General features: G+C 31.9%; 4 protein-coding genes across 6 annotated transcripts; 2 read left to right on the plus strand and 2 right to left on the minus strand.

Moving 5' to 3' along the window:
- The first annotated feature begins 2,234 nt into the window (after positions 1 to 2,234).
- LOC17888446 lies at positions 2,235 to 3,096 on the plus strand. Its single transcript, XM_006295068.2, has one exon. The coding sequence runs from the start codon at positions 2,430 to 2,432 to the stop codon at positions 2,922 to 2,924; it is 495 nt and encodes a 164-aa protein (XP_006295130.1). The 5' UTR covers positions 2,235 to 2,429; the 3' UTR covers positions 2,925 to 3,096.
- Positions 3,097 to 6,202: 3,106 nt separating this feature from the next.
- LOC17889676 lies at positions 6,203 to 9,964 on the minus strand. Its single transcript, XM_006293736.2, has 11 exons — positions 9,484 to 9,964; positions 9,106 to 9,187; positions 8,922 to 9,008; positions 8,723 to 8,836; positions 7,980 to 8,636; positions 7,531 to 7,901; positions 7,342 to 7,441; positions 7,190 to 7,249; positions 7,014 to 7,100; positions 6,807 to 6,932; positions 6,203 to 6,711 (listed from the first exon to the last, which is right to left on the minus strand). Exons 1-11 carry the CDS (start codon positions 9,513 to 9,515, stop codon positions 6,406 to 6,408), a joined length of 2,022 nt encoding a protein of 673 aa, XP_006293798.1. The 5' UTR covers positions 9,516 to 9,964; the 3' UTR covers positions 6,203 to 6,405.
- A 9,568-nt stretch (positions 9,965 to 19,532) lies between these two features.
- On the plus strand, positions 19,533 to 25,768 carry LOC17888501 (histone-lysine N-methyltransferase SUVR5). Of its 2 annotated transcripts, none has more exons than XM_006293501.2 (12): positions 19,533 to 19,729; positions 20,496 to 20,800; positions 20,885 to 21,187; positions 21,302 to 21,412; positions 21,514 to 21,624; positions 21,707 to 24,376; positions 24,466 to 24,627; positions 24,769 to 24,885; positions 24,965 to 25,068; positions 25,161 to 25,298; positions 25,376 to 25,463; positions 25,547 to 25,768. In XM_006293501.2, the coding sequence occupies exons 2-12, from the start codon at positions 20,555 to 20,557 to the stop codon at positions 25,664 to 25,666; spliced, it is 4,170 nt and encodes a 1,389-aa protein (XP_006293563.1). In that variant the 5' UTR covers positions 19,533 to 19,729; positions 20,496 to 20,554; the 3' UTR covers positions 25,667 to 25,768. The 2 variants fall into 2 exon arrangements, with proteins under 2 accessions (XP_006293563.1, XP_023639595.1); XM_023783827.1 differs by lacking the exon at positions 19,533 to 19,729 and adding an exon at positions 19,898 to 20,162.
- LOC17888543 lies at positions 25,545 to 26,495 on the minus strand. Of its 2 annotated transcripts, none has more exons than XM_023783829.1 (4): positions 26,295 to 26,495; positions 25,940 to 26,218; positions 25,729 to 25,849; positions 25,545 to 25,641 (listed from the first exon to the last, which is right to left on the minus strand). In XM_023783829.1, exons 1-3 carry the CDS (start codon positions 26,413 to 26,415, stop codon positions 25,785 to 25,787), a joined length of 465 nt encoding a protein of 154 aa, XP_023639597.1. In that variant the 5' UTR covers positions 26,416 to 26,495; the 3' UTR covers positions 25,545 to 25,641; positions 25,729 to 25,784. The 2 variants fall into 2 exon arrangements, with proteins under 2 accessions (XP_023639597.1, XP_023639596.1); XM_023783828.1 differs by having other exon boundaries at positions 25,729 to 25,864; positions 26,295 to 26,493.
- Positions 26,496 to 26,876: the final 381 nt, after the last annotated feature.

A 26,876-nucleotide genomic window follows, 5' to 3' on the forward strand; every position in this document is an offset into this window, starting at 1 on the left:
AAAAAAAAATGCAAGATGGCTTTGTTAGAGCATCTTTAAAGGGATAAATGGAAAGATGTAACTTAGAGATTTTTAATTATATTAATAATGTAAGAGAATAAATTAAGAACCAAAATTATAAAAGTGTTTATTGGTTGAACCTCAATTTTTAAAATTAAATGAATAACTTTTAAATTGAAAACTTATGAAAATAAACATAAAATTGATTTGAAAATAAAAAGAAACAGAAAATACAATTCCAAAATTATTAATAAAAACAATGAAAATAAGAATGGGAAACATAAAAAGATACAAACATATTAATTAAAATGAGAAATATAAAAAGATACAAATATATTAATCAAAGCACACAAACATATTAATTAGCCACTCACGATTTCACACCTGGCAGAGGAACCCTCTCTAAACAAATCTTAACGAAAACCCGATTACTCCTTTCGATTACACTGTTTTAATATTTTGCCCTTTCTTTAATGGGTTAAGGCACGTGGGATTGTGGCGATAAAGATGGCTTTATTAGTTTTACGTTAAATTTTTGCTACATTCAGTTTTGCTCTCATTATTATATTTTTGTATGGTTAAAATTACCTAAATATATAAACCTACTTCTTTAAAATTAACTAAAGATGAAAACTAAAATATTTTAAAAGTGTAATTATTAGCTTATAATATGGGCAATGAATAATTTGCCATTTTAAGTCATAGAGTCCATCCCTACATACTCGACAATGAAATTAATTAACATTCAATGGTTGTAGTAATGTATCTCGTAGCTTCTTGACCATCAAAAACCATAGACTTATTAAAGTGCTAGCAAAAGCTAATCATCTCTTCACGTACGTAAATGAAAAAAAAAAAAACAAATAATGCGTTGAAGAAATTGCAACTTACTAATAAATGAGAACCATATAAACGCATGGTCCTTCTTTTTTCATATTTTATAAAAAGAATCGAGTATCTGTTATCATCAGATATACTAATAAATTTTCAGATCATGTAACATATACACATCCCCACATCGATCACCATCAGATATATACTACTCCTTAGTCGCAAAATTGAATGCATCACGAACAGAACATATGGTTTGATGTAGATAGAATATAATTATCAAAAAGAAACAAATATACTCCAACAAAGGTTAAACGGTAATCTTAGAAATATGTATAATTACTTTTCAGTTTTAACAAACCTTATCTTAACACTTCCAACTACCATTATACATTGATAAAACTTGTTATTTTATAGTCAATTTGCACTCATAATTTGGCAGTATTTAGTTAATCAATAGTTATGACTTATGAGATAATATTGTTATCACTAACTCCACTATCTAATCTACTATAATAAACATTGCAAAGACTACTAATTTAGAGGGTTTTTTTTTTTTTGCTCAAAAGCTTGTTTCTTATTCAATCACTCAAATGTAGTACACGGTTTAGAATAAAAATAGAATGACAGTTTTGTATTTGATCCTTAATGTTTGACATAACAAGGTTAAAAGTAGAAAGACTGATCATAAAAAGAGAAATACAATAATCCCACGATAGTTCTATGATAGCGTGGAAACAAGGATTTTAAGATACCATGCCACATGCGAAAAGATGATACATTTGAAAGCTTGATAGTAATCTAGACTAGAAAAAAATATATATATTTGTTTTGAGAAATCAACCAAACTAAATTTTAAACGTATAACAATCTCTTTCGTGAACTTTTCATCCAATTTTCGAACCCGATTCAAATATTTTTTTTTTTCGTTGAATACCACTTTTAAATGTCTAACATCTCTTTCATACAATACTTTTCAAAAACTATTCTTAATTGCGACATAAATATCAACAATAATCTCATATCGATTGGTCTTTTTTTTTTTCTTTAGTCACTCCAAATTTTCATTTAAATTAAGCGATTACGAAAGGGAATCGAACAAATCCGAAGTAAGAGAACAGAAACTAGAATACTAAAGCATACAAATTGATAAAAAGATAGAGACACAAACTTACAAAAATTTGATGATAATGTGAGTGAAATAGGTATCGACCGGTTCATTTATCTATCTATCCTTATTATTTCAAGAAAATAGAGGTCATTAGTTAAACTAAGCAAAACGAGTTTATGATTCACACAAAACACAGTCCCTAAACTCGTAATTAAACACCAAACCAAAGGGTAAAACAACAAAAAACACAACTCAAAGCTGTCATCCTCCCAACTTACTTACACAGCCTGTCATTGCCCCCACTGGTCGTTCAAACTTCAAAAACAAATATTAAAAACACACATAAACCACAAAATGACAAGATTCCTACGTGGCACTTCCCTTTTATATATAAATAACATGCAAAAACACCTTTCACTTCTCATCACCTTTTCTTCTACTATTTCCCCGGAAAACGAGTTCGACTCACTGAGTTAGACCAAAAACCATGGGTATATGCAGCTCGTACGAGTCGACACAAGTAGCGACGGCGAAGCTGATCTTACAAGACGGGAGGATGATGGAGTTCACGAGTCCGGTCAAAGTAGGTTACGTGCTACAGAAGAATCCGATGTGTTTCATTTGTAACGCCGATGATATGGACTTCGACAACGTCGTGTCCGCCATTAGCGCCGACGAGGAGTTTCAGCTTGGTCAGCTTTACTTCGCTCTTCCTCTCAGCGCGCTTCACCAGTCTCTTAAAGCAGAGGAGATGGCTGCATTGGCTGTTAAAGCTAGCTCAGCTCTCATGAGGAGTGGTGGCTCTTGTGGCCGAGATAAATGCAAGTGTCGTCGGAAATGTGTACCTCCGGTGATCTTTTCCGCACGGAGAGTCGCGGCGGTAGGATCTAATGGAGAGACGACGAGGAATGGGAAAAGACGCGGTGGTGGTGGTAGCGGACGGAGGAAGTATGCGGCGAGGTTGAGTAAGATAGAAGAGTGAAGGGTAGTTTGGTAATTTCTTAGTTATTATTTTAGGGTTAAGTATTTAAGTATGTGAATATGTAGTTATTGTTATTATTGGAGGTTGTAATGCAAATTGCATTTTGCAACGTGGGGGAAAAAAATGTGATTGTACTTTGGTTTTTTCTATCATATCATATGATTAGAGGATTTATATTCTACACTTCCAAAACAAAAAAGATTACGGATTAAAATTACTAATAAGTATGTTTTAGCATTACGGTTAAAAATTACGTTGCAGAACTATTATTGTTTTGGTAATGTGTGATGGACCACACTTGAAACACACACAAACAAGCGTAAGATCTAATCATAGTAATTAATATAAGGATTAATCTTATTGACTAGTACAAAAATTATAAACAGTAATTAGTACAACTATTCTCATTCGATATATTGTTTCATTTGCTACCGTTTGAAGTGTTCATTGTGTTTTGTTTTGGTCTAATGACACTTATCCCATCCAATGTGTTTCTCTCTTACATTATTGGTTTCGTTATCACCAACCAAACTTCAAATTTAAGATGACTTTGTTATATATACATAAAGATTAAGATATGACTATAGAGTATAATCCAAGTAGATTACATTTTGTGAATAAGAAAGGACCATGTGTTTGATCCTCATGACTAGTATTTTTGATTGGAATTAAGGTAAACACAACCAAACAAACAAACAAAACTTAGAAAATAATATAAGTTGTAACACTGTTAATCATGGATTAAAACTCCAAACTAATTAATGAAACTTGTTAAAAAGATTCGATCTTTTGCGTCAGTTTAACACTTACACACTGACCAATTTCGAAGTTGGCATTTCATGAATATTTGTCAGTAGTTGCATCGGTGAAATAACAATAATGTCAAAAACTTAGATAAATATAAAAATATTTTACAATGTTTGTAGTGTTTTCTTTTGGTTTCGCTAATCGTTCAGAATCCTTATTTTTTCGTATGAGTTTTAGATTGTAGGAATATTTTTGTTTTCCGTCGGTTTAAGTTGTACACTAAATGTATCATTTTAATTTTAGTAATATTTTTGGATGAATTATGTAAATCAAGATGAAAATTAGATAAGTCTGCCTAATACCTTTTTTGTAGATTTTTGAATAGTAATGAGATAATACTATAGTGACACAATATGAATTATGAAACATGCATAATGAGTAATGACTAAACTACAATGGAGACATCACATAGACTCAGTAATTTGACTTTAAGTGACCCTACGCATTAGGAGGGGTTAGGTTTGAGAGAGGCATCACCCGATTTGGTCCTATGCATCTGATGCATTATGACGAAGTCAATTTCTTGGCATTACAATGACATTTGATTTTTTTTTTTTGTTTTTGGATTTTTAAATTTTTTGGTTACAGGATTACAGCTATTGATTTGATAAACTATCTGATTGAACCACATCACGTACTTGATATCTGATACGATGTGAGATCTCTATGTTTGGTTTTAGTTTTTGAGCTTGCTTCTTATCCCGGTTTGATTGGTTTTATGGATACTATTACCGAACCAATATATTTCGGTTTGGTTCCAGTTGGGTTTGATATATAATTACGATTTTATTCGGTTTGGTTTTAGTAATTTTTTTTAAAATCCAATTATAATTAAATTATTTCAATTCGGTTTTAGTTATTTTGCTTTCCCATTAGTATAAGAATCGGTTTACAAAGAAAATTCGGTACAATGTTGATCTAAAATATGTTGATTCGTTACGGTTTGGTTTTTATATGGTTACATATGCTTTTATCTGTTTGAGTATGTCAACTATACAAAGCAAATGCTGGAAATCAATAATGATTTTAAAAGTGTGTTTTTGAGAATTTCCATATATTCATTTACACTAAAATTGTCTCAATTCGGTTTGGTTATTTTGCTTTCCCATGATTATAAAAATCGGTATGATGTTGATCTAAACTATTTCGATTCGTTTCGGTTTAGTTTGGTTTAAATTTCGTTACATGTGTGGTAGTGTCCATGTCAACTAGGTCAACTACACAAGCAAATGCTGGAAAGCAATAATGAATGGGAAACAAAAGAATTGGAGTAATAATAAGTTTGGACATGTCTTTAAATGAGAGAGCGACGACGGTACGTGCGGTGCCAAACCATTATGGCCTACTTTTAAAAGCCCACTTCTTTATTTTTATTTTTGTATATTTTTTCATTTATACAATCATGTAAAATATATCTAAGATTATATATATATCAAAAAAGGCTAAAATGTGAGAAAAACATAAAGTGAAAACACTCTTTTATATATGAGGACTTTAAAGTGTATATATGTACGAAGAAAAAGAAAGAATAAACCAAAAGAACATGAAAAGAAAGAAAAGAAAAAGACAAAGAGAAGTTTGGCAAAAGAGAAAAAAAAATAAAAAAACAGAAGTTTACGTTCATAAAAGCCTATCCACCAAAATTTTATTGAAAGTGTTGTGTATATAATAATAATGAAATATCCCACAACTAAAAAAGCTTATGAGTTTGTTTGTGTCCTTTCATCTTTCAAAAGAATTCATTGGTTCTCTTTATGCTTTATTATGATAAAAATGGTAACATGTTTATATTATAAATGTTCCATTAGATTCGTGGAGCGTATGTGATTAAAGAATATTAGCTATTCTATAGTTCCATCTTAACTCTTAACTCAAAATTAATGATTTAACTAGGTGTTTAGTGACTTTAGTGTGAATGTAAAATGATTCTTAATTCAAAACTAGTCCCGGTCATTCGAATTTTTATTTTTTGGTTTGGTACTTTTGATTTTTGGATTTTCGGGAGCTTGAGTTTAACATCTATTTCAATTTTCTTTTAGAGTTTTAGTTTTGTTTCGGATTTTGAACTGAGTCAATTTAGAACTAAAATATTTTCGGGTATTTTTTTTGTTTTGGCTCTAACCAAAAAATTGAGTATTTTTGGAATCTTAACAAATATTTTTGGTTTGGTTTTTCGGGTATATTTTTGGTATATTTTCGGTATTTTCGATTTTTTAAATACATATTTATTATGTTTTCGGTTCGGTACAATTAAGTTTCGGTTCTTAAGTTTAGTATCTATTAGATTGGTACATCACTTTTGGTTTGGTTTTGGTTTGGTACATTCAAATCGCTTTCTTTACCCAGGTCTACCCAAAACTAGGTTCGATCAATTATCAATTTCAACATGTAATTCCAAGTGGTAGTCAACAAACCTACAATAAGCTTTTTGAGTTTGTTCACCCATCTTATGACCTATATCAATAATTGACTTTGTTAACTTGCTGAAAACATATGATGTAACAATAATGGAATTGAATTTGTATGTACACACTAATCTTCTACGACAAAGACAATACAAGCCAAAACATCATCTTCCCTATTTCTACTCTCTACACTCACAATTCATTCTCCTATGTACTTAACATTACAAAGAAACTTAGGACCTGAAATCAAAACCCTTAAAAAAAGAATTTCATCTAACAAGTTCTCTGGCTATCAAATACCGAAACACGAAACTATGAGGCGTCCATTCGATAATGCTCTTTCGGGATCTCCCTGAGCTAAGTTTCTTTATAGTTTTCTTCATTGTCTCGGGGAGACATTCTTGAATCATCTCCATCAATGCCGCTTGACTCAAACCTGAATCTTTGCTAAAAGACTCAATTATCTTTGGTAAGACTAGTTTCTGGTCTTTCTTTACTCCAAACATTGCGCGAATGTATTCCTCTTTAGCAGCTTCTAGCTCTTGGTATATGCCCTTGGGCGTATACACACGAATCTGCAGCCAAAAGAAAAGCACATTCAATATCTCTTTCTTTTAAGCTTTCTTTTAAGCAAGATATAGCAGAAGTGTAAGCTTCTTTCTCTACTTACCGCAGGGTCAGAATGGTTGCCTGAACAAAGGGCAAAGTATAAGAGAGGCTCGGAATGGTCAAGGGAATATTCTTGATGTTCATCTCCGGTTCTGAACTTTTTTGGAATGAGTAATAACTTCAGCCACTACATATAGAAGAGAAAAAGTTTTAGACAAAGTCACATTAACAATGTGGAGTTTAGAGATACAGAAGAATTCAGCCTTACCTGGCCAGGACGAGGCATCTTGATGCGAAGAATATAACTTTGTATTGCTTCTATGCTTACCGTGCGACCTCCTATTTTATAAGCAGGCTGAAAATATACAAGCAGAGACAAACAAATTCAGTATTTTTCTGAAAGTATCTCTTGAACTAAACCAACAAGAGTGCTAATGATATTACCTTGGAGAGCAGTAGAAACCGTTTCCCATTGTTCTGTGGAATCCCATTTACCAGAAATGTCTGCAATGGTGAAAAGTCCATTATAAGTTAGAAAACTACAATAAAGATAAGACAAGAGATTAGATCAAAGGAGCATAGAGAAAGCCACGTACATGCATCACAAGTGCGTTATGTATGTTAATCCAGAATGCAAGTTTCTCTTGATGAGTGAGCTTTGTCGGATCAACACTCTCCAGTTGCTTAATAAGTAAGCTGTATAAGAACAAACCAATGAGAACTATCCTGAAGTTGAGCAGAAGAGCAAAGGAAAACTCTGTTAGCTGTGATGTAAAGACTAAAACCTGAAGTTTCGATTCATCAGGTCAAGATCACGGCCTTTCCTATGGCTTCGATGAATGTGTGACACTTCGATCATTGAGTTATAAGGTCCGCTGAATTCAAACTGGTCATCGAAAGACGAGTTCTTTCTGAAGCTTGGACTCCACATATCATATTGGTCTTGAGGTGAAAACTCACTTGTTGATGATGGAGATGAACTAGGGGATGAGAAACCGTGGTTTATCGATGGAGGATCAGCTAGCTTGGAGTATATAGCAGAGGCACACTTAATCATTTCCTCTGATAACTTGTTTGGAGTCATAAATATGTGATCAGATATCCGAGTTCCCATGTGTTCTGCAAGGCTAGCAGTATTTGATCCATTTTGTATGTACTGTTGTATCAAAAGTGAGTAAAGTTACAGACTTTATAAACTCTAAGGTAAATACAAGATGATATCAATGAGACTTACTTCATGTATGGACAATGGTTGGGAGTGGCAGGCGAATACCGAGTCTTCTGGTGGAGATATTCGGCTCTTGTAGGTGGAACGTTGATTAAGAGTGGATTGGCAACGGCGAACACATGAATCAATGTCCTCCTTCTCAATAAAAGATTGATCTTTAAGTCTATTGTCAAAGGAGAAACACCGAGAATCAATAGCCGAGTTTTCTTGATTAAATTGCCGAGCAGCAGAGACTGGTTCTTTCACTCTATTATCAAAGGGGAAACACTGAGAATCGATTCTTGAGTTTTCTTGGTTGAGTTGTCGACCAGCAGAACCAGGTTCCTTCAGTCTATTGTCAAATGAGAAACATCGAGGTTGAGTGGCTAAGCTTTCTTGTCTGCATCTAAGGTTAGGAGACTCAACTTCCTTCTCCACCAACTGTGGACTCTTCAGTCTGTTGTCAAAGGAGAAACATCGAGATTCAGGTGTTCTTGAGAAGTCTAGACGTTTTCCTCTGAGAGTGGATTTAGGTGAAGTCGAGCCATGTTGTTTCGATGTTGGTGGAGATACTGAAGATGTTTGTTGATCAAATGCTCTACGATACAAAGATAGAAGGTACTGTTCCAAATGCGAAACTTCCAACTCCAACACCGCGATTTCTTTAATCAATTCGGTTGGAGGCTGCAAAAACATTTATAACATCATTCATGAGCTGCACAACATCTACATTATGTCACCTACTTACATAAAAAAAACAATTACTTTACCTTTGGTGTAGAGTCACCTTTGATGTCTCGAGAAGGTGTCTTATAGCCTAATGCCTTCTCTAACGCACCACGGACATCAAACTGGTTCTGCAATCTTTTCTCAAGCTCTTGAATCTAAATATAACCAAAGATCATAAGGAAATCACTTACGTGAATAAACCAAATGATCTTGAAGTAAAAGAGAGAGAGCTATACAAACCTCTTGCTTCAAAGAGCTCTTAAATGGTACATCCGGGGATAGATCTTTCTTCGTTTCAACAGATTTATCTCCACAACGAGGCAAGTCCTGTGACAAAAACAAGTTGAGAGAAGCTAAAGAATCAGCTGTACTGAAACAGTAAAAACTCATAAATCAAAAAGAAGCTTTTGGGTTTAAAACTCACGAGCTTGAGGCGTTGAGAAGCATCCAGAGAACAGTCAATGCTATTCTCATCTTCAATCTTTTTCTTCTCAGGAACAGTACAGCTACAATATAAAGTAAAAAAATCAAGATTCAAAGAATCAATCAAACCCAGAACAGAAACAAAACCACATTCTATGACAAGTACTTAAAGTTCCAATCTTTAAGTCCCTAAAAACCTTAAATTCTTCAATAAAGAATCAAACTTTAACACATCTAACAACAAGATTACTCTGCATCTGAGTAAACTTCAACTACCCATGTTGTCAAATTTGAGAAAAATCACTCATAATCATCATACACAGAAACAAGTAACCTCGAAGCTATAAAAAAACAGAGCTAAAAGAAGAAATTGACAAACCTCTTAGAACGCTTATGTCTCTGTCTCAGCATTCTCTTGTCTTCAAATCCCCTCACTATGAATCTTTTGTAACAAAAGCTTACTTCGTAACTGATCTCAAAGACTCAAAGAGAGTAAGAAGAACAATTTGCAAATGGGTTTTGACTTAAGAGTTAGAGACAGAGGAAGAAACAGATTTGATGCTGATGATCCTCAGATTTATGAATGAATCATAAAGAAGAAACTAAACTCCAAGAGATGCACACATCACTTGTCTTCTTCCACCATTGGAGAAAAAAAAAAAAAGAAAACAAATCTGAAGTTTATGAAAGCGATTATTTTTGCTTACTGATATAAGAAAGAACATATATACGGATACGACCAAAGAGAAGTAGCAAAGATTTGATGTTTTTTCTTTTTCTTTCTTGTGTTCTCTTCTCTATATCTCACGCGCGTATACAGAAGAAGGAAAGACACAGAAGAAGCAAAAAGAGTGTGGGATTAACTTTTTTGACCCTAGAGAGAAGAATCTCACATCATCACCTCTCCCTCTTACTTAGCCTTTCTTTATCAATCTTTTGTTTTTTTGGGACTTTCTCTTTTTGCATTAAAAGCACAACATTTTACGTGGGATATCGATATACGTAAAATTTATATTCTATAGTTGAAACTTTTTCACGAATTATAATAAACAATTGATACTAATATATGTTGTATTTTGGGTGAATTTTTAGCTTATTTGTATTTTGTTACCCTATTATTTTTGTAAGTGAAACTCCAACTTTTTGTCATGTATATATATAATTAGTGATAGTAATTCCTAATTTTTAATTTATAAATTGTTTGTTTGATTAAAAAATATCGTGTAGTCATATATGCATGAATATATGAATTTTATAACATAATTTATCTAGTTTTTTAAAACAAAGTAATGATGTATCTATTTTTATCTTACAAATAATGCTACAAATAATTACAATACTTTTCTCCCCTCAAAAATAACTACAATACTATACGGGTAAATTTAGTTGATAAATCAACAGTTTTATTAAAATTATAAAACATTATATATTTTTTCCCTTTTTCACAAATGACAAAAAAAAACTAATGTCAAAACATATTATATAAAGAAAAACAAAAATACTACATCAGTTCTATTTCCTCAGAGTTTTGTGATATAGATAGTTCATATATTGATATAATATAGTGATATAACTAGGAATGTAAGAATCTTTAGAAACCTTAATGCTTCTATGTATTACATATTGATATAGTGATATAACTTAGAAATTATAAACTCAGTAAACTTTACAACTTCTTCAATATATGATTTTTTAAAACATCACTCATCAAGCATGAATCATGCATGGTCTTGTAACACATTGGAATTGTACATCATTTGTTACAGCTTTGACTACCCGTAAAGACTGACAAGTAAAACAACGTCCGTTACAATCTCAAGTCTCCAAGGAAACAAAGAGTTTTAATAATTGTTATATACAAAAAAGTAAAACAAGTCAAAAAATGAAAATGTACAAAGACAAACCCAAGGAAGTAAAAGAAAAATAAAAATAATCTTCCGTTACTATTTTTGTGGTGAAACGAGAAAGAAAACAAAAACGAAAGGAGACAAAAACTATATATTATATACTATTTATCTACTCATTTGTCAATATTTGAACGACTTTTTCAATTAATCAGAATATAATATATATTGCACTTATCAAAGAGAAAAAGTTACTCAAAATAAAAAGGTGAGCAAACAAAAACTAAGTATTGTATTGTATTGGGGCTTTGTTGGAATGTAAGTGGGAGTTGTTGAACCATCGCATTGCTCATTGTCTCGTTCTGTTTCTTTCTTCTATACTCATAGGATTATTACTCGTAGGATCCTACGTTTTTTGTTTTCTTTTGTTTCTTTTCTTATTACATTCTCTTAACTCTTGTACTTATTCCCTAATGTTTTGATTATTTATTATTCTACTTAGTACTTAGGTTTACATATTGGAATGTTTAGAAGTAATATAAGAGATAAGATAAGTTTGCATCTCATTCGAGTTGTTGGTGCATTAGGCCAACTAATTAAAGATGAGATCGATTACTAAACCACTCATCAGTACATGAGCTATTTAGACATGTTAATTTGTCAAACTATACAAACAACCACACTTCTACTGATTGTCTAAATGATTTGACGTTTTAATGTTCATTTGTCTCAATTTAATTACCTTTGCATATTCACTTTGTTTGACTTTTTTGCTCACTATTTTGTAACCATTAGATACTTTGTTGTCGTCAACTATTGTACTATAAAAGATTCTGATAACATCAGATCACAGTAATGTGAATTAAGTGGATTAAGGCAGATGAATATGGTGTGGTTAATGTATAATGTAATTACTATTATAAAAAAACTAATTATTTTCTAATATATAGTTTGAGTGATCGAATTGTTTGATAATCAAATATAGTATTCTGTAATTCGGTTATTAATTATTTTTTAAGAAGTTAAACCAAATTTAAAAAACAAAACATAACCGAATAATATGAAAAAGTAAATATATCAATAAAACCGAATGTCCTTAACTACAATTAAAGATCATTTGAGAAAACAAAAGTTTCAATCATAGAAACTTCGAAAGATTGTTATTTTGGAATCAATGTATAAGTAAAAATTAAAATTAAAATTTTATAATATTATTCCCACCAAAAAAGAAGACAATAATACAATATCTAAATATATATATATATATATGTGTGTGTATAAATATATAACTTTTCTTTTTTGTTAATGGAAATATTTCCCTCCAAAAATTGGTTTCTCCAAGACATAAAGGAAAGAGAGACATAGGATGCTTGCTGTAAAGGGAAACTTCGTAATGTTTACTTTTCTTTTCTTCTTCTTACTAGGATTTAGCCCGTGGTGTAATTTAATATATTTCTTTGGTTGATCATTTTCGTAGTTGATTTATATAATTTAGTTTGTATATGTTTATTTTATTTAATTTAATATAATTTTATAAATTTGTATTATAAGTAAATTCATAGATATATGTGCTAAACCCGCGGTACATCGTGAGACAATTTTGTTGTAAATAAAAAATTATATTTTAACTTAACCTGTAAAAGATTTTAAATATAGACAACCCGCAGAAAAATATAATCATATTTTTGTAAACTAAAACTCGTTCAATCATAATATGTCCAATATTATTATATTTTAAATATTTTTAGAGTTAAAATATTAGTAATACTTTTAATTTTTGTAGAGTTTAAATATTTTTCATTATTTTAATATTCTATAAAAATTAAATAAAATATCAGAATTTTCAGCTTTTTAAAGTTTTAATATTTATCACATTTTAAACTTGTTAGAAAATTAAGCTAATAAAAGTTTTAATTTGGATACTTGAGAAATCAAAGTTCATGCTCATTTGTAGTTGTAAACATATTAATCTTATTTATAAAGGTTTTGAACTATTATCTAAAATTTTCTATCTTATGTAGACGTTGTACATATATTTTTTTCTTTATTGATTGAGTTAACTACGTCCGTTTTCAAAAATTTAAATTGCAAAATGTGTGGAAAAAAATTTGTATTTTTATTATAAATATATTTTATGTAATAATATAAATTTAAAACAAATAAGATTATATAAATATATTGGAGAGAGATTCGGTTTATTAAAGAGAGATTTTAGGAAAAATTTTGATGTAATAAATATTTGGTTTCCAATTTTGGGATTTGCTTGTGATTTAATTACAAAATTTACTTTTAAGTTTTGTTATTTATTCAAATGGCAAGAGTTTGATTATGCAAATATTACAAAATAAAAGGTTATAAGCCAAAATATATTTTAGTACAAAATGTACTTCAAAAATGTTAAGATAGATTCTTTCATTTCACTTTTTATATATATACAACTTTTTTATAATTTATGTAAAAAATAATTTAACATCTCAATCTCAAAATAATCAGATACCCGAATTGTCTTCCAGTACCAAGAAGACTATCATTTGTCAAAGAATCCCACATGGAAAAAAAGATATAAATAAAAATTATAACCAAAAGTTACATCTCTCTTAGAATAGGGTTTTTAATTATAATTCCTTTTATCATTAGTGTTGTTGTGTTATTGACAATAACTTAATAATATTATTAAACAGACTGCTTTTTATCTTTATTTTCACCTGCTCTTGAAAATGATACATTCCCTTAGTTTTAAACTGATTAAAAGCAAATATTTTTTTTTATCATATTTTATAATATATATATATACAATTTGGTTGGTATATTTAGTAGCTCATTAAGTGTCAGGAAATTTAATCATTTATCTGAGGTGCAAATCATGAATAATGATTTTGAAATCGTAGACCATATATATACCATAAAGAAATTAATTAAAATCCAAGGTTTCTAAAAATTTTACAAAAAAAAAATACAAATGATGTTTTAATATTTGTTTTTAATATAGAGAGTATAGAATTATTTTAGATAAATTTTAGAACCAAGTGGTTTATAAGGTTGTTTAAAAAAAAACTAATTAGGTTTTAAACTATATAGTAAGTGATGTGATTCACTTAAACAGACACTATTTTAGTGAGAAAGATCCAAAACTTTCTTACATTGAGATTGAGGAAAAGGCCAAAAAGCTTTGTCGATTATATATTTAAAACTAATTGGACGTTAGTGAATTCTCAAGTGTTAGTGAGATTGACCAGTTTTAAATTTTTGATTGTTACTATTATATAAGTAAATGTAATTTGTGATAATCTATGCAAGTCGAGCTCGGTAACAGTGTTACAACTTCTTATTTGCACGGTGTCGGGGACACACATTACGGTAAAAATTCAAGTTTCACCACTCATGACCACTGTTCCTTTTCATAATTTAAATTGTGTTTAGATAAGATAGTATAAATAAACAAACTTAATTAGTATTTTTTTTATTTTTCTTTTGTATGAAGATTAAGAAATGTGAGACTAGTGACAAGTAGATCAGTTTAGAGTAGTCATCAGAATTTGGATTCTAGATCGGGTTTAGATAATTTGAATGGGGATTTTATTATCCATTCAAGTTTAAAATAAATAAAAAAATCGTTTTGGATTCGATTTATGCTGGTGTTTGGGAAACAAATAATTCATTTTCAAAAAATGGTTTTATTTTATAAGATTTGGTTGAATTTTTGTAAAAATAATCTTAACTAATATGGCTATAATAATTTGGATATCAAGGTTAATTTTTAGTTTTTGTTATTTGATATATTTAGATATAAAATTAAAACTATATAACTAATTTTTGGATATATATTTATATTTTGGGTTTTTGGTACGGATCAAACCTTCGAATTCGGATATTTCGGATAGGAGAATTCATTATGCGTTCAGTGACTATTCTGATATGTGATTTTATGACCATGCCTACTTTTAGACTTCGGTGGCATGTGAAGAGCAAAGTATGAATAGATTTGCCAGCTGAGATTTGAGAGAGACAAACATGCTTTAAATGAATACTTATTTAAGATACATTTGAGTTACTAAATATTTATTACAAAGCTGTTTAAATGTACTTATTTTTATTTTTTTTAATGTACTTATTTATTACTCAAAGAAACTTAATGATGCACATGAATAAGTAGTGTACTTATATTGGATTCCGGTATGATTCAAAATTACATCGTGCCGTAAAAAACCAGTTTCTTCTAATCGAGCTTAAACATTTAATTACTCAAAATTATCATCAGGTTGAGATTAGGACTTTTAAGGGGATTAAAAAAATTAGAAAAGAATTAGAAAAGTTTTGGGGCAGTTTTAGGATTAAAAAATAAAAAGGGGTTGAAATTAGAATCATGCAAAAAGCTGAAGTTTACAAAGGCATTTGGACAAGAGAGTCAATGCCAATCATAACTATCAAAACCAAAAACCACAAAAAGTGTTTTTTACTTTAAAGTGTTCACTTTTTTTTTTTTTTTTTGGCTCATCACATGTTTGGTATTGTAACACGCGCCTATGACCATATACACCAAATTCGTTATATATATATCCACAAGTGATTAACTTTTTTTTTTGCAAAATACTACAAAACCAATGAATTTAATATAATGTATTCATTTCTAGCGTGACCCATGATGCAATAATGAAAGTTTTTGCAATTATTAATTTTGTTCTTTCCATGCATCCATGTATAGTAGTAGTGACATGAACTTACGATCCCATATGCTAAAGAAACAAGTTACTATTATGTATAGTATAGTATAGTACTAACTAGTAACTAGTGATGTTGGTTTCAAAATTTAAACTAATCTTGAAGGTCTTTCATTAATTATATGAGATTTAACGTATATAACGATTGAAATCGTAATATATGTATGTATCCTTAAGAAAAATTATGAGTTAACAAATAAATTTTGTGTTAGAAAACTTTTTATCAATCAATAAGTCTATATATATCTTGCGAACTTTATAGTATTGTAGAAGTTTAATGAAAAGTTGTTTTATATTATTGGTTGGGAGGTGACTTTGTATTTTACGTAGATAAAAATTTAGTTTCACACTCTTAACACTCACTATATACAATCATATAATCGTATTTAGTCTTATTTTTTAAGAAGTATATTTTTCTCTGAAGTCAAAATGTATAATAAGTCAACTATTGAGAGTCAACTTCCTCCTCAGTCATCCTCATTGTCAAATGCATTATACAGATCAATTTTCAATGATTGGTTTTGCCCGATATATATATATATATATATATATATAGACGATAATTTAATATATTAATCATATATATAGTTTACTAAGTATTTTATAACGTGAAGAAAAATCATATACCTCAGTGAAATGAAAACAAGAAATGCTAAAACAAATGGAAATTGGGATATTAATCTGGTTTGTTCAGCAATTCTTTACCCACTCTTATGTTAGAATCATGAAAATAAAAAGTGAACATGAGGGTGGTACCACCGGTGGCCTAATGTGATATGGGTCCATTATATTGTTTTATACGTTATAATCTATAGTTTTGGTAAACTAAATCTAACAAGAGCTACCATCTTTTTTGTTGTTTTTTTCCTTTCTTGTTAAACACATTTATCATTTTATAAGTTTTCGCCCTTAAAAGGCATATACAATAGTAATTATCTAGGTAGGTTAATATACATGTAGCTTTCATATTGTACAAGCCCAAGTCCATTCGTTTGATTAACTTAACATCTTTATTGTTAATATTTGTGTCTTATCATCGATCAAGAACATAAGTTCAAACTCCAAATTTGGTGGAAGTAAGATGGTCCAAAGAAGTATATATGGCCTAAGGGTCATAACCATGATGGAGCTTTAGTTGTTTCGTGTGGTTCAATCTAGTGTTACATAAAAATTCAACTTCTTATTAGTTATTGTGACAATCAATATGCCATGCAACTTCCTTCAATCTAGTGTTTCATGAAAATACCAAATCCATTGTGACTGATTGCCATTTTATTTCGCGATACAATCTTAGCAAGGATCAACAAACTGATCATTGATGTATGTTCAATTGCTCATACCTTAACAATGCAGTTCGTTGGGACCTAACGTACATTGTTTGTTTCCATACTTTGCTCGACAAAAATGAACATGGGCGTAGATAACATGCATTGAAAGAAAAAATACGAATTGTTCCCGTTTATGTTTAGGATATAATGGACCATATATCATATATGGGCCTCAAGAATTTATTTTAGATATAGTAATGGGCTTTCTGCAAATAGCAAACCAATCCCTCTGGTTTACTTTACACACAAGTGATTTGATACTTGTCATGTCAATTTGCTCATGGAGGTCACTTGTCATGTCAATTTGCTCATGGAGGTCACAAAGATTTTACATTTTTACTTGCAATAGAAGAACAAACCCCAAAACTCAAATACATAGTCGTCGTAAAAAAATATTTTAGTAAGCCTAGCTAGGGTAGTTCTTTCATTATCTCTCTATGTTTGTATCCAAACATAACCCTATAATATACAAAATGAAACTCTTTTTAAACAAAAGTAGAGTTTAAAAATGACAATATATATGAAAGGCTTATTAAGCTAACAAAAAAAAAGCACATAGCAATATACATATAAAGTTCTTTAATTTTTGTGTTGTCTTCGGTATAAAGTACTATTTAAGAAAAGAATATATCAAGACAATAAAAATGACACGATATTCTTGCGTCTAACCATACGTTTTTTCTTGCTGTCAAAATTGTCATTTTTGATTTGCATGTTTTGACAACTATCTTTTTTCTCTTTTAAAAAACTTAATAATGGTTATTTAAATCTAAAATTGCATTTAGTTATTGATTAAATTTTAACCAATATATTTTTTTCCAAATTTTCTGCTCATTTGAACACTTTTTTTTTTGTAAAAACTACTTGATTTTAATATTTTCTTTACTAATGTCATCAAAACAATAGATGAAAAATTTGCAATCATTTACTATATTGCGTAACTTTTATAATTTCAATTAAAAAAACTCAATAAATTTATATTAAATAGGAGTATCAATTTTTGGATTTATAATTTCATCACTATATAATATTTTTAAATCTTTTGTAAAAGTCAATTTACATTTATTTTCTTTAGATATAAAATCATATACTATTTTGCTCAACTTTTTTTCTTCTCAATAACTTATGTGCCAATGTTATTTGCAATAATTATTTATTTTTTTCCATAATTATGATTTTATCAATATAAACTATTTTTGACCAATTTTCGCGAAACAAAAATTACATTTATCTCTAAGAAGTAACTATAATTTAACCTTTTTTGGTCCTTGACAGCTAAACATAATGATTAACAAAATCCAAAAATCCTTTACATATACATACATAGATGATTGAAACGTATACATTTTTTTCCTTTTCTATTAATTTTGTTGTTGTATGAATATTTTTTCTATCTTACTTTATCTTAAACTGTAATCCAATTTATAACCACACAATATTAACATCTGTCCTTAAGCATAGAAATTTATCTTCCCTAATCCTAGTCCTTACACCTATATAAACCATCTCAAACCAGAAGTGAAAAATCATATCCAAGAAAAAAAAAACCATAGATCTTGAATTCAAAGTGTTCTCTCTCAGTTGCATCCATCACATATCATTGAGGTATGACCACATCTCTGCTCAAATCCCAATCTTTAGTGTATATATCATTTACTTTGCTTGGTTCCTCTTATGATTTGATTGCGACATGACTGTTACCATGTGTGCCTAAACAAGTTTTTGTGTTACATGACCTCTAAATTAAGCATAATCCTGTAACTTTTCCAAATTTCATTTTCCTTTGATTTTAACTATCTAAATGATAAAACACAAAATTCATTTTGTTTTTCTTCCTACTCTATTATTTATCAGTTAATTTCAAACGTTAAACACAGAAATCCAAGTTACAAACCTTATATTATAGATCTCTGAATTCTATCTTTGTTAATTTAATTTATTTGTGGATTAAAATTGTAACTATTGTTAATCATCACTGCAACCCGCTTTTTTTTTACTATGATATTACTTTATTAATATATATCTTTATCTATTACGCCGATATAGAAATCATAAACCATCATAATTAAAGCCATTCACTCCTAAAAACTCACAAAGTTTTTTGGGAAAAAAATTATTTACAGTATTTTGACTGATTTATACAATACTGAATTCATGATTGTATTTTTTTCTATACTATTCATGAACGATATATTACCATCTCAAGTAATTTTTATTTCAACAAACTTTTAATCCTTTACTATCTTAGGTAAAAAAAATATCCCTTACATAATAATTGTTTTAAATTTCTCATAAAAATCCAAATTATTATTCAAAGTAAACAATAAATTTTATTTTGACACTGACAGCTAACATAACCATTGATTAACATAACCACCCTCCTCATTTAACTCAGCCTTTTACTACTTTATCTTATATTTATATAATAAGCTCACATATACATACACATACACATACACATACATAGACCTATCTATATAAATTTCATAAACCACACAGAGAAATAATAATAATAATAATAATAATCCCATTCTTCGTTTTTTTTTTTTTTCTGCTTTCGACATTTCTGGCCATGGTACATGCCCAAGTACCGATGCCATCGACCAATAAATCATCTTTCATAACCCAGAAGATAAGAATCATACCAAAATTTTCATTTTAAATCTGCAAAAAAATTCGTAGATTCGATTTCACAAAAACCTTTCTCTATCGCACCAAACACAGATCAATCAAAGGTGTGTGTATGTATAACCTTCTCATCCCATGCCCAAAATCCAAATCTTATAGATTAGAGACTTTAGAGTATACAAAAAAAAAAAAAAATTGCTTTTTTGATATTATTATTATTTACTTACTATGTCACATACATGATGTGTTGTTGTTGTTCCATTTCACACTTTTTTTTTATATATAATTCTCTTTTTTGGGTTTTGGTTTCCTCTTCCGTGACCTAGCCTTTGATTCCGCCATGTCTGTTTCCATGTGTATCCTAACAAGTTATTGTGTTACCTGACCTTCTTCTTAGAAAGTTTCATTTTTTTTTGTTTTATAATTATTACCCAAATGTTTGGTTCGTGCATTTTTTAACATTGTTTTGGTCACCCAGCCTCACCACACCACCACAACCACAACCACACCTGGGTTTGTTGTTATTGATCTTCGATATTGGTATTTATCTCTTTGATCCATCTATGGACCAACCCTTTATACATATCTCTATTGGGTTCTTATCAATTCTTGATTTTTTCAGGGTTTTAGCTAAATTGTTCATCATCAATTAGGAGTAATTAACTTTATAAGATCTGAATTTGTTAGATTAACAAGTTCTGATTAGAGTACCCTAACAATGTTCATGTAATAATAATATTGTATAATTGACTTCGTATGTCTGAATATCTTTTGCCTTAATAGTGATTTCGTTATGGTAAATGTGATAAATTTTTTGATTAGGAAAGCAATTGATGTTATGTGTTGATTGGTTATATATCTTTCGTATTGCAGAATTGTTATCAAGTCCTGGGTTAAAAGAAGTGGGAATATATATCTAAAAGTGGTGAGTTATGGAAGTTGAAATGGATGAATTGGTTCTTGATATGGATGTTGAGGAGGCAGCAGGAGCAGGTAGTGAACTGTTGGTGAAATCTGAGCAGGAAGAGGATGGTTTAAACGCGGTGAAGCGTAGTAATGATTCTGTTACTGTTATGGAAGTTACTGGACCTATTGGTAATAGTGTCGAAGGAGGCGAGTCGTCTCCTTCTGAGCCTAAATGGCTGCAGCAAGATGAACCTATTGCTTTGTGGGTGAAGGTAAATAAAGACGAATTTATCGCTTTCAAGAATTTGGAATCTTGAATTTTCTTGTTTCATATGGTTAATGTTTTGGTGTTATAGTGGAGAGGGAAATGGCAGGCTGGAATCAGATGTGCCAAAGCGGATTGGCCATTAACGACTTTGAGAGGGAAACCGACTCATGATAGAAAAAAGTATTGTGTGATATTTTTCCCGCATACGAAGAATCACTCGTGGGCGGATATGCAGCTTGTTCGGTCCATCAATGAGTTTCCTGATCCTATTGCTTACAAGTCACACAAAATTGGACTTAAATTGGTTAAAGATTTGACTGCTGCTCGACGTTATATCATGCGTAAGCTTACTGTTGGGATGTTCAATATAGTTGACCAGTTCCCCTTGGAGGTATAATTTGGAATTTTAAGAATTTGATATAAAAAAGTATTTAGATTGCATTTGATTATGATGTTTGTGCACCTGTCCCCAGTGGAAGTATTTAGATTGCATTCGATGTTGCAGGTTGTAGCTGAATCAGCTAGAGATATAATAATATGGAAAGAATTTGCAATGGAGGCTACTAGAAGTACAAGTTATCATGATCTTGGAATCATGCTTGTGAAGCTTCATAGTGTAAGATTCTCTCTTGCTGTTAATGTTTTGAGTATTTATTTTTGTTTTTGGTTTGATTCTTCTGTAATAATGTCTTGGCTTTGTGTCATGTTGTTGTTCAGATGATCTTGCAACGATACATGGATCCCATCTGGCTTGAGAACTCATTTTCTTTGTGGGTACAAAAATGTAACAATGCAGTGAATGCCGAGAGTATTGAATTGCTCAATGAGGTAATGGCTTCGCCGGAAACTGATTACGTATTGGTCAGACATGTTTTTCTTAACTAACTCCATTTTATCTGGTTGTGTTTAGGAATTTGACAGTTGTATCAAGTGGAATGAAGTCAAATCAGTTTCTGAGACTACAATGGTGTTGTCGGAGTGGAAAACATGGAAGCATGACATTGCGAAGTGGTTCTCGATATCCCGCCGTAGTATTGGCGAGATAGCACAGCAGAATGGTGAAAACGTGTTTAACTCAGATGTTCAGACTAGCCATAAAAGACCAAAACTTGAGATACGACGTGCAGAGACAACAAATGCATCACAGATGGTTACTGAAACTTCACCACAAGAATTAGCAGCAATGGATTCGGAGCCTTTTTGTTCTCCAGGCAACACAAATACTCCTGAGGTGATGAAAGAAGAAAATCCGATAACGAATGCACCAGCAAATGGTTTGGACCTATGGGATGGCATTGTTGTTGAAGCGGCTGGTTCACAACTCATGAAAACAAAAGAAGTTAATGGATTATCTCACCGACAAGATCCACACATAAACGAATCAGTTCTGAAGAAACCTTTTGGTTCGGGAAATAAGAGTCAGCAATGCACAGCTTTCATTGAATCAAAAGGAAGGCAATGTGTGAGGTGGGCGAATGAAGGTGATGTATATTGTTGTGTGCATTTAGCTTCTCGTTTCACTACCAATTCTATGAAGAACGAGGGCTCTCCTGCAGTTGAAGCACCAATGTGCGGAGGAGTTACTGTTCTTGGTACCAAATGCAAGCACCGATCTCTACCCGGATTGTTGTTCTGCAAGAAACACCGCCCTCAAACAGGGATAATGAAGCCTGATAATTCTTCATCTATTCTGGTGAAGAGAAAGGTACCGGAAATTATGTCAACCTTAGAAATAAATCACTGTCAAGATTTGGTGCCTTTTGGAGAACCAGAAGGTTCATCTTTCGAGAAATATGAGCCCCATGGAGCCACGAGCTTCAGTGAGATGTTTGAACGTTGTAGCCAAGAGGATAACTTGTGTGTAGGTTCTTGCTCAGAAAACAGCTATGTTCCTTGCAATGAGTTCTCGACAAAGCACTCATTATACTGTGAACAACACCTTCCTAACTGGCTCAAACGTGCAAGGAATGGTAAGAGTCGAATTATATCGAAAGAGGTGTTTATAGATCTCTTAAGGGGTTGTTTATCGCGTGAGGAAAAATTGGGTCTACATCAAGCTTGTGATATTTTCTACAAGCTCTTCAAAAGTGTCTTATCTTTGAGAAACTCTGTTCCAATGGAAGTGCAGCTTGATTGGGCGAAAACAGAAGCTTCAAGAAACACTGACGCTGGAGTTGGGGAATTCTTGATGAAGTTAGTATCCCATGAAAGGGAGAGATTATCTAGGATATGGGGTTTCGGTACTGGTGCTGATCAAGAAGATGCATCATTATTATATGACTCTCCTAACCAACTGCTTGCCATCACCAATGCCTCTGGTGATGGAGAAGATACCACAGACAAAGATAAATGGTCATTTAGTGGATTTGCTTGTGCTATTTGCTTAGATTCTTTTGTGAACAAAAGGCTTTTGGAAACTCATGTGGAAGAGAGACATCACGTGCAGTTTGCGGAAAAGTGTATGCTTCTTCAGTGTATTCCTTGTGGCAGCCATTTTGGAGATAAAGATCAGTTGCTATTACATGTGCAAGCTGTGCATCCTTCTGAATGCAAATCCCTAACGGTTGTTCCTGAGTATAATTTGACTAATGGTGAGTTTTCTCAAAATCCTGAAGCAGGCAGTTCACAAATCGTCTTGAGCCAAAACAATGAGAATACAAGCGGCGTACATAAATTTGTTTGCAAGTTCTGTGGGCTGAAATTCAATTTATTACCTGACCTTGGCCGCCACCATCAAGCCGAACACATGGGACCGAATCTAGTTGGTGCCCGTGGTCCAAAGAAAGGTTTAAGGTTTAATACCTACAGGATGAAATCTGGTAGGCTTAGTCGTCCAAATAAATTCAAGAAAAGTCTTGGAGCAGTCTCATATAGGATTAGAAACCGGGCTGGTGTAAATATAAAGAGGAGGATGCAAGGTTCGAAATCGCTCGGCACGGAAGGAAACACTGGAGTATCGCCGCCTCCAAGTGATAGTAGAAACTTTGATGGCACAGAAGATGCTCATTGCGCAGTGGTTTCGAATATATTGTTGTCAAAGGTTCAGAAAGCGAAACATCGCCCTAATAACCTTGATATCATGGCTGCTGCTCGATCAGCTTGCTGTAGGGTGAGCCTTGAGATGTCTTTGGAGGCTAAATTTGGGAATTTGCCTGAGCGTATATATCTCAAGGCAGCAAAACTTTGTGGTGAGCAAGGTGTACAAGTGAAATGGCATCAGGAAGGATACATATGCTCTAACGGATGTAAGTCTGTTAAAGACTCAAATCTTCTACATCCCTTGATAACGCGACAAGGGAATGATAGATTAGGAATAGCTATGGAGGCTGGAGAACATTCTAATACCGAGTTGGAAGTGGATGAGTGCCATTGTATCATGGAGGCTCATCATTTTAGTAAGAGACCGTTTGGAAATACCACAGTTTTGTGCAATGACATAAGCTTTGGTAAGGAACCAGTTCCAATTTGTGTTGTCGAGGATGATCTTTTGGATTCCGAAAAGTCACATGAGAGGCCTTGGGAAAGCTTTAGTTATGTTACAAAATCAATACTTCATCCATCAATGGATCTCGTAAAGGAGGTATTACTTGTTGTAGCTCGTTGTATCCTTGAGACAAAATTGTAACTCCATGTTGTAACCTTATTTTTTGTCCGCTATTAATGATGCAGAATCTGCAACTCAGGTGTGGCTGTCGCAGTTCAATGTGCTCACCTGTAACTTGTGATCACGTGTACCTTTTTGGTAACGATTTTGAGGACGCTAGAGACATATATGGCAAATCCATGAGGTGTAGATTCCCATATGATGACAAACAACGGATCATCTTGGAGGTAAATTTTAGTCTTACTTCTCTGTTAAAGTAATGTTCTAGTAAATTTTGATCTTGTTCCTACTAGACAACATATTCGCTGATCCTCTTTTTCTGGCATAACACCATGTGATTGTTGTTGTTAATTCTGAATATGTTACAGGAAGGTTATCCTGTTTATGAATGCAATGAGCTCTGCGGATGCTCTAGAACATGTCAGAATCGGGTTTTGCAGAATGGAATTCGCGTTAAACTAGAAGTTTTTAAAACTGAAAACAAGGTGCGGTCCTTTTTGATTCATTGCCTTTCTTCCATCTTTCTTACTTCAATTCCAATATCCATAACTGGTTGATCCACAGGGATGGGGATTGCGAGCTTGTGAACATATACTCCGTGGCACATTTGTTTGTGAATTCATTGGGGAGGTTATTGATCAGCAAGAAGCAAACAAGAGACGAAACCAGTACATAACATTTTCTTTAATATATTCACCTTTTTGACTTCCGGCATCTAAGATTTGGAGCAAAACTTAAACTCCTGCTTTTGATTTCATAGGTATGGTAAAGAAGGTTGCAGCTACATACAGGAAATTGATGCTAATATGAACGATATCGGTAGATTGATGGAAGGAGAGTCTGATTATGCTATGGATGCTACTACTCATGGCAACATTTCTCGGTACATCAATCACAGGTGTGTTTTAAAAACAAAACTAAAACTTTTGCATTATACTACATAGACTGTTGATTTCAATCTGTTTTCATCTCTAGCTGCTCGCCAAATCTCGTGAATCACCAAGTTATTGTGAAAAGCATGGAGTCCCCTCTCGCTCATATCGGTCTATATGCCAGTATGGATGTAAGGCCCTTCTTCTCTCTTGCTTGAAAGATGTATCATAGTGGTTGACCTGAACTGATCTCTTTGTCATGCGCGTAACACAGATAGCTGCAGGAGAAGAGATCACTCGAGACTATGGTCGCAGGCTGGTAACATCTGGACAAGAAACTGACCACCCTTGTCATTGTAAAGCAACTAACTGCAGAGGTCGTTTATTGTGTTAGATTTTGGTTCCTAGGAACATTCTTTACAGATTTCTTGTAATAAATTTTCTTCAGACTCTTACCTTTTTCTCCATTGAACCTTAGACAGCTTTGGTTTATTCATTCTGATTAGCCTCCTTCAAATCTTGATTTCTCCTTTCATAACTGTGAAGAACCAAAAGGGAAGTCCATAGCCAAAGATTACTATTGCAACCATCCCTGACATCATTAAGAACAAATCAAAGTTCCAAACTTTTTTTTAAAGATTGAATCTTTCTTTCTTCTTGTTCTTACCAAAGTCAATGGGTTTTGTGGAAGAAGCTTGTTGTAGTTGCAAAACCATGGAAGCTATCACCAAACCACTTCCAACCTTCTCTCTAACCACTCTATGAGTAAGATCCAAAGACAAGACTCCAACTTTCTCTGTAATCACATCCTCTGCAACAACTTTAACTAACAAGAACAGACCCAAGCCTAAAGCTGTTCTCACCATCATTTGTTTGATTCTTCTTTTGCAGTTAATCAGATTAACTACACAAGCCAGTGTGTATAGAGGAAACCAAAAGTACCAATCTGCAGAAACACACAAAAAGAATGAAAATTTACATAATCTTGGAGGGAGATCATAGATGAAGAAGATTTTGAATACCAGGATCATTAAGCTGGACAGATGCAGAATAAGCAAACAAAAACGCCATTAGAAGACAGCAAAACCAAAAAAGATTTCTGGGTTTTGTGGCTTTTGTGGCTTTTGTCATATGTTCGTTCATTACAAGTTTTCAAATTTGGAAGAAATGTATGATCTTTAAACTCAGATCGCTTTGTGGAAATGGACTCGCAATGATTTTATGAGCCATATTCTTATGACGGCTGCTAAATCATATATCAATAACCGACACAGAACCTAAAAACCCGGTTCTTTGGTATGTTTACGGTTCTGTCATCGATGATTGTGGATTTGACATTCTGTCCAAAAGCCCATTTAGGATTTTCTTTGTTTATTTTGTTACGGCTACATCATATCCGTGATTAAGTAGTTAAATTTAAGTATTTTTCTTTTGGAAAAATTCAAAAATCTGTCCGTGTTACAAAAAAAATTTGCAAATAAATTTCGAACTTAAAAAGAAAATACAAAAGATATTGAAAATTTTATAAAAGCAAATCTTAAAACAATATATGTTTTGTCAAAAAAAAAAACAATATATGTAGACATACAATTCATAATCAATAA

Source organism: Capsella rubella, unplaced genomic scaffold (genome assembly GCF_000375325.1).
Source record: "Capsella rubella cultivar Monte Gargano unplaced genomic scaffold, Caprub1_0 scaffold_4, whole genome shotgun sequence".
Taxonomy (NCBI): domain Eukaryota; kingdom Viridiplantae; phylum Streptophyta; class Magnoliopsida; order Brassicales; family Brassicaceae; genus Capsella; species Capsella rubella.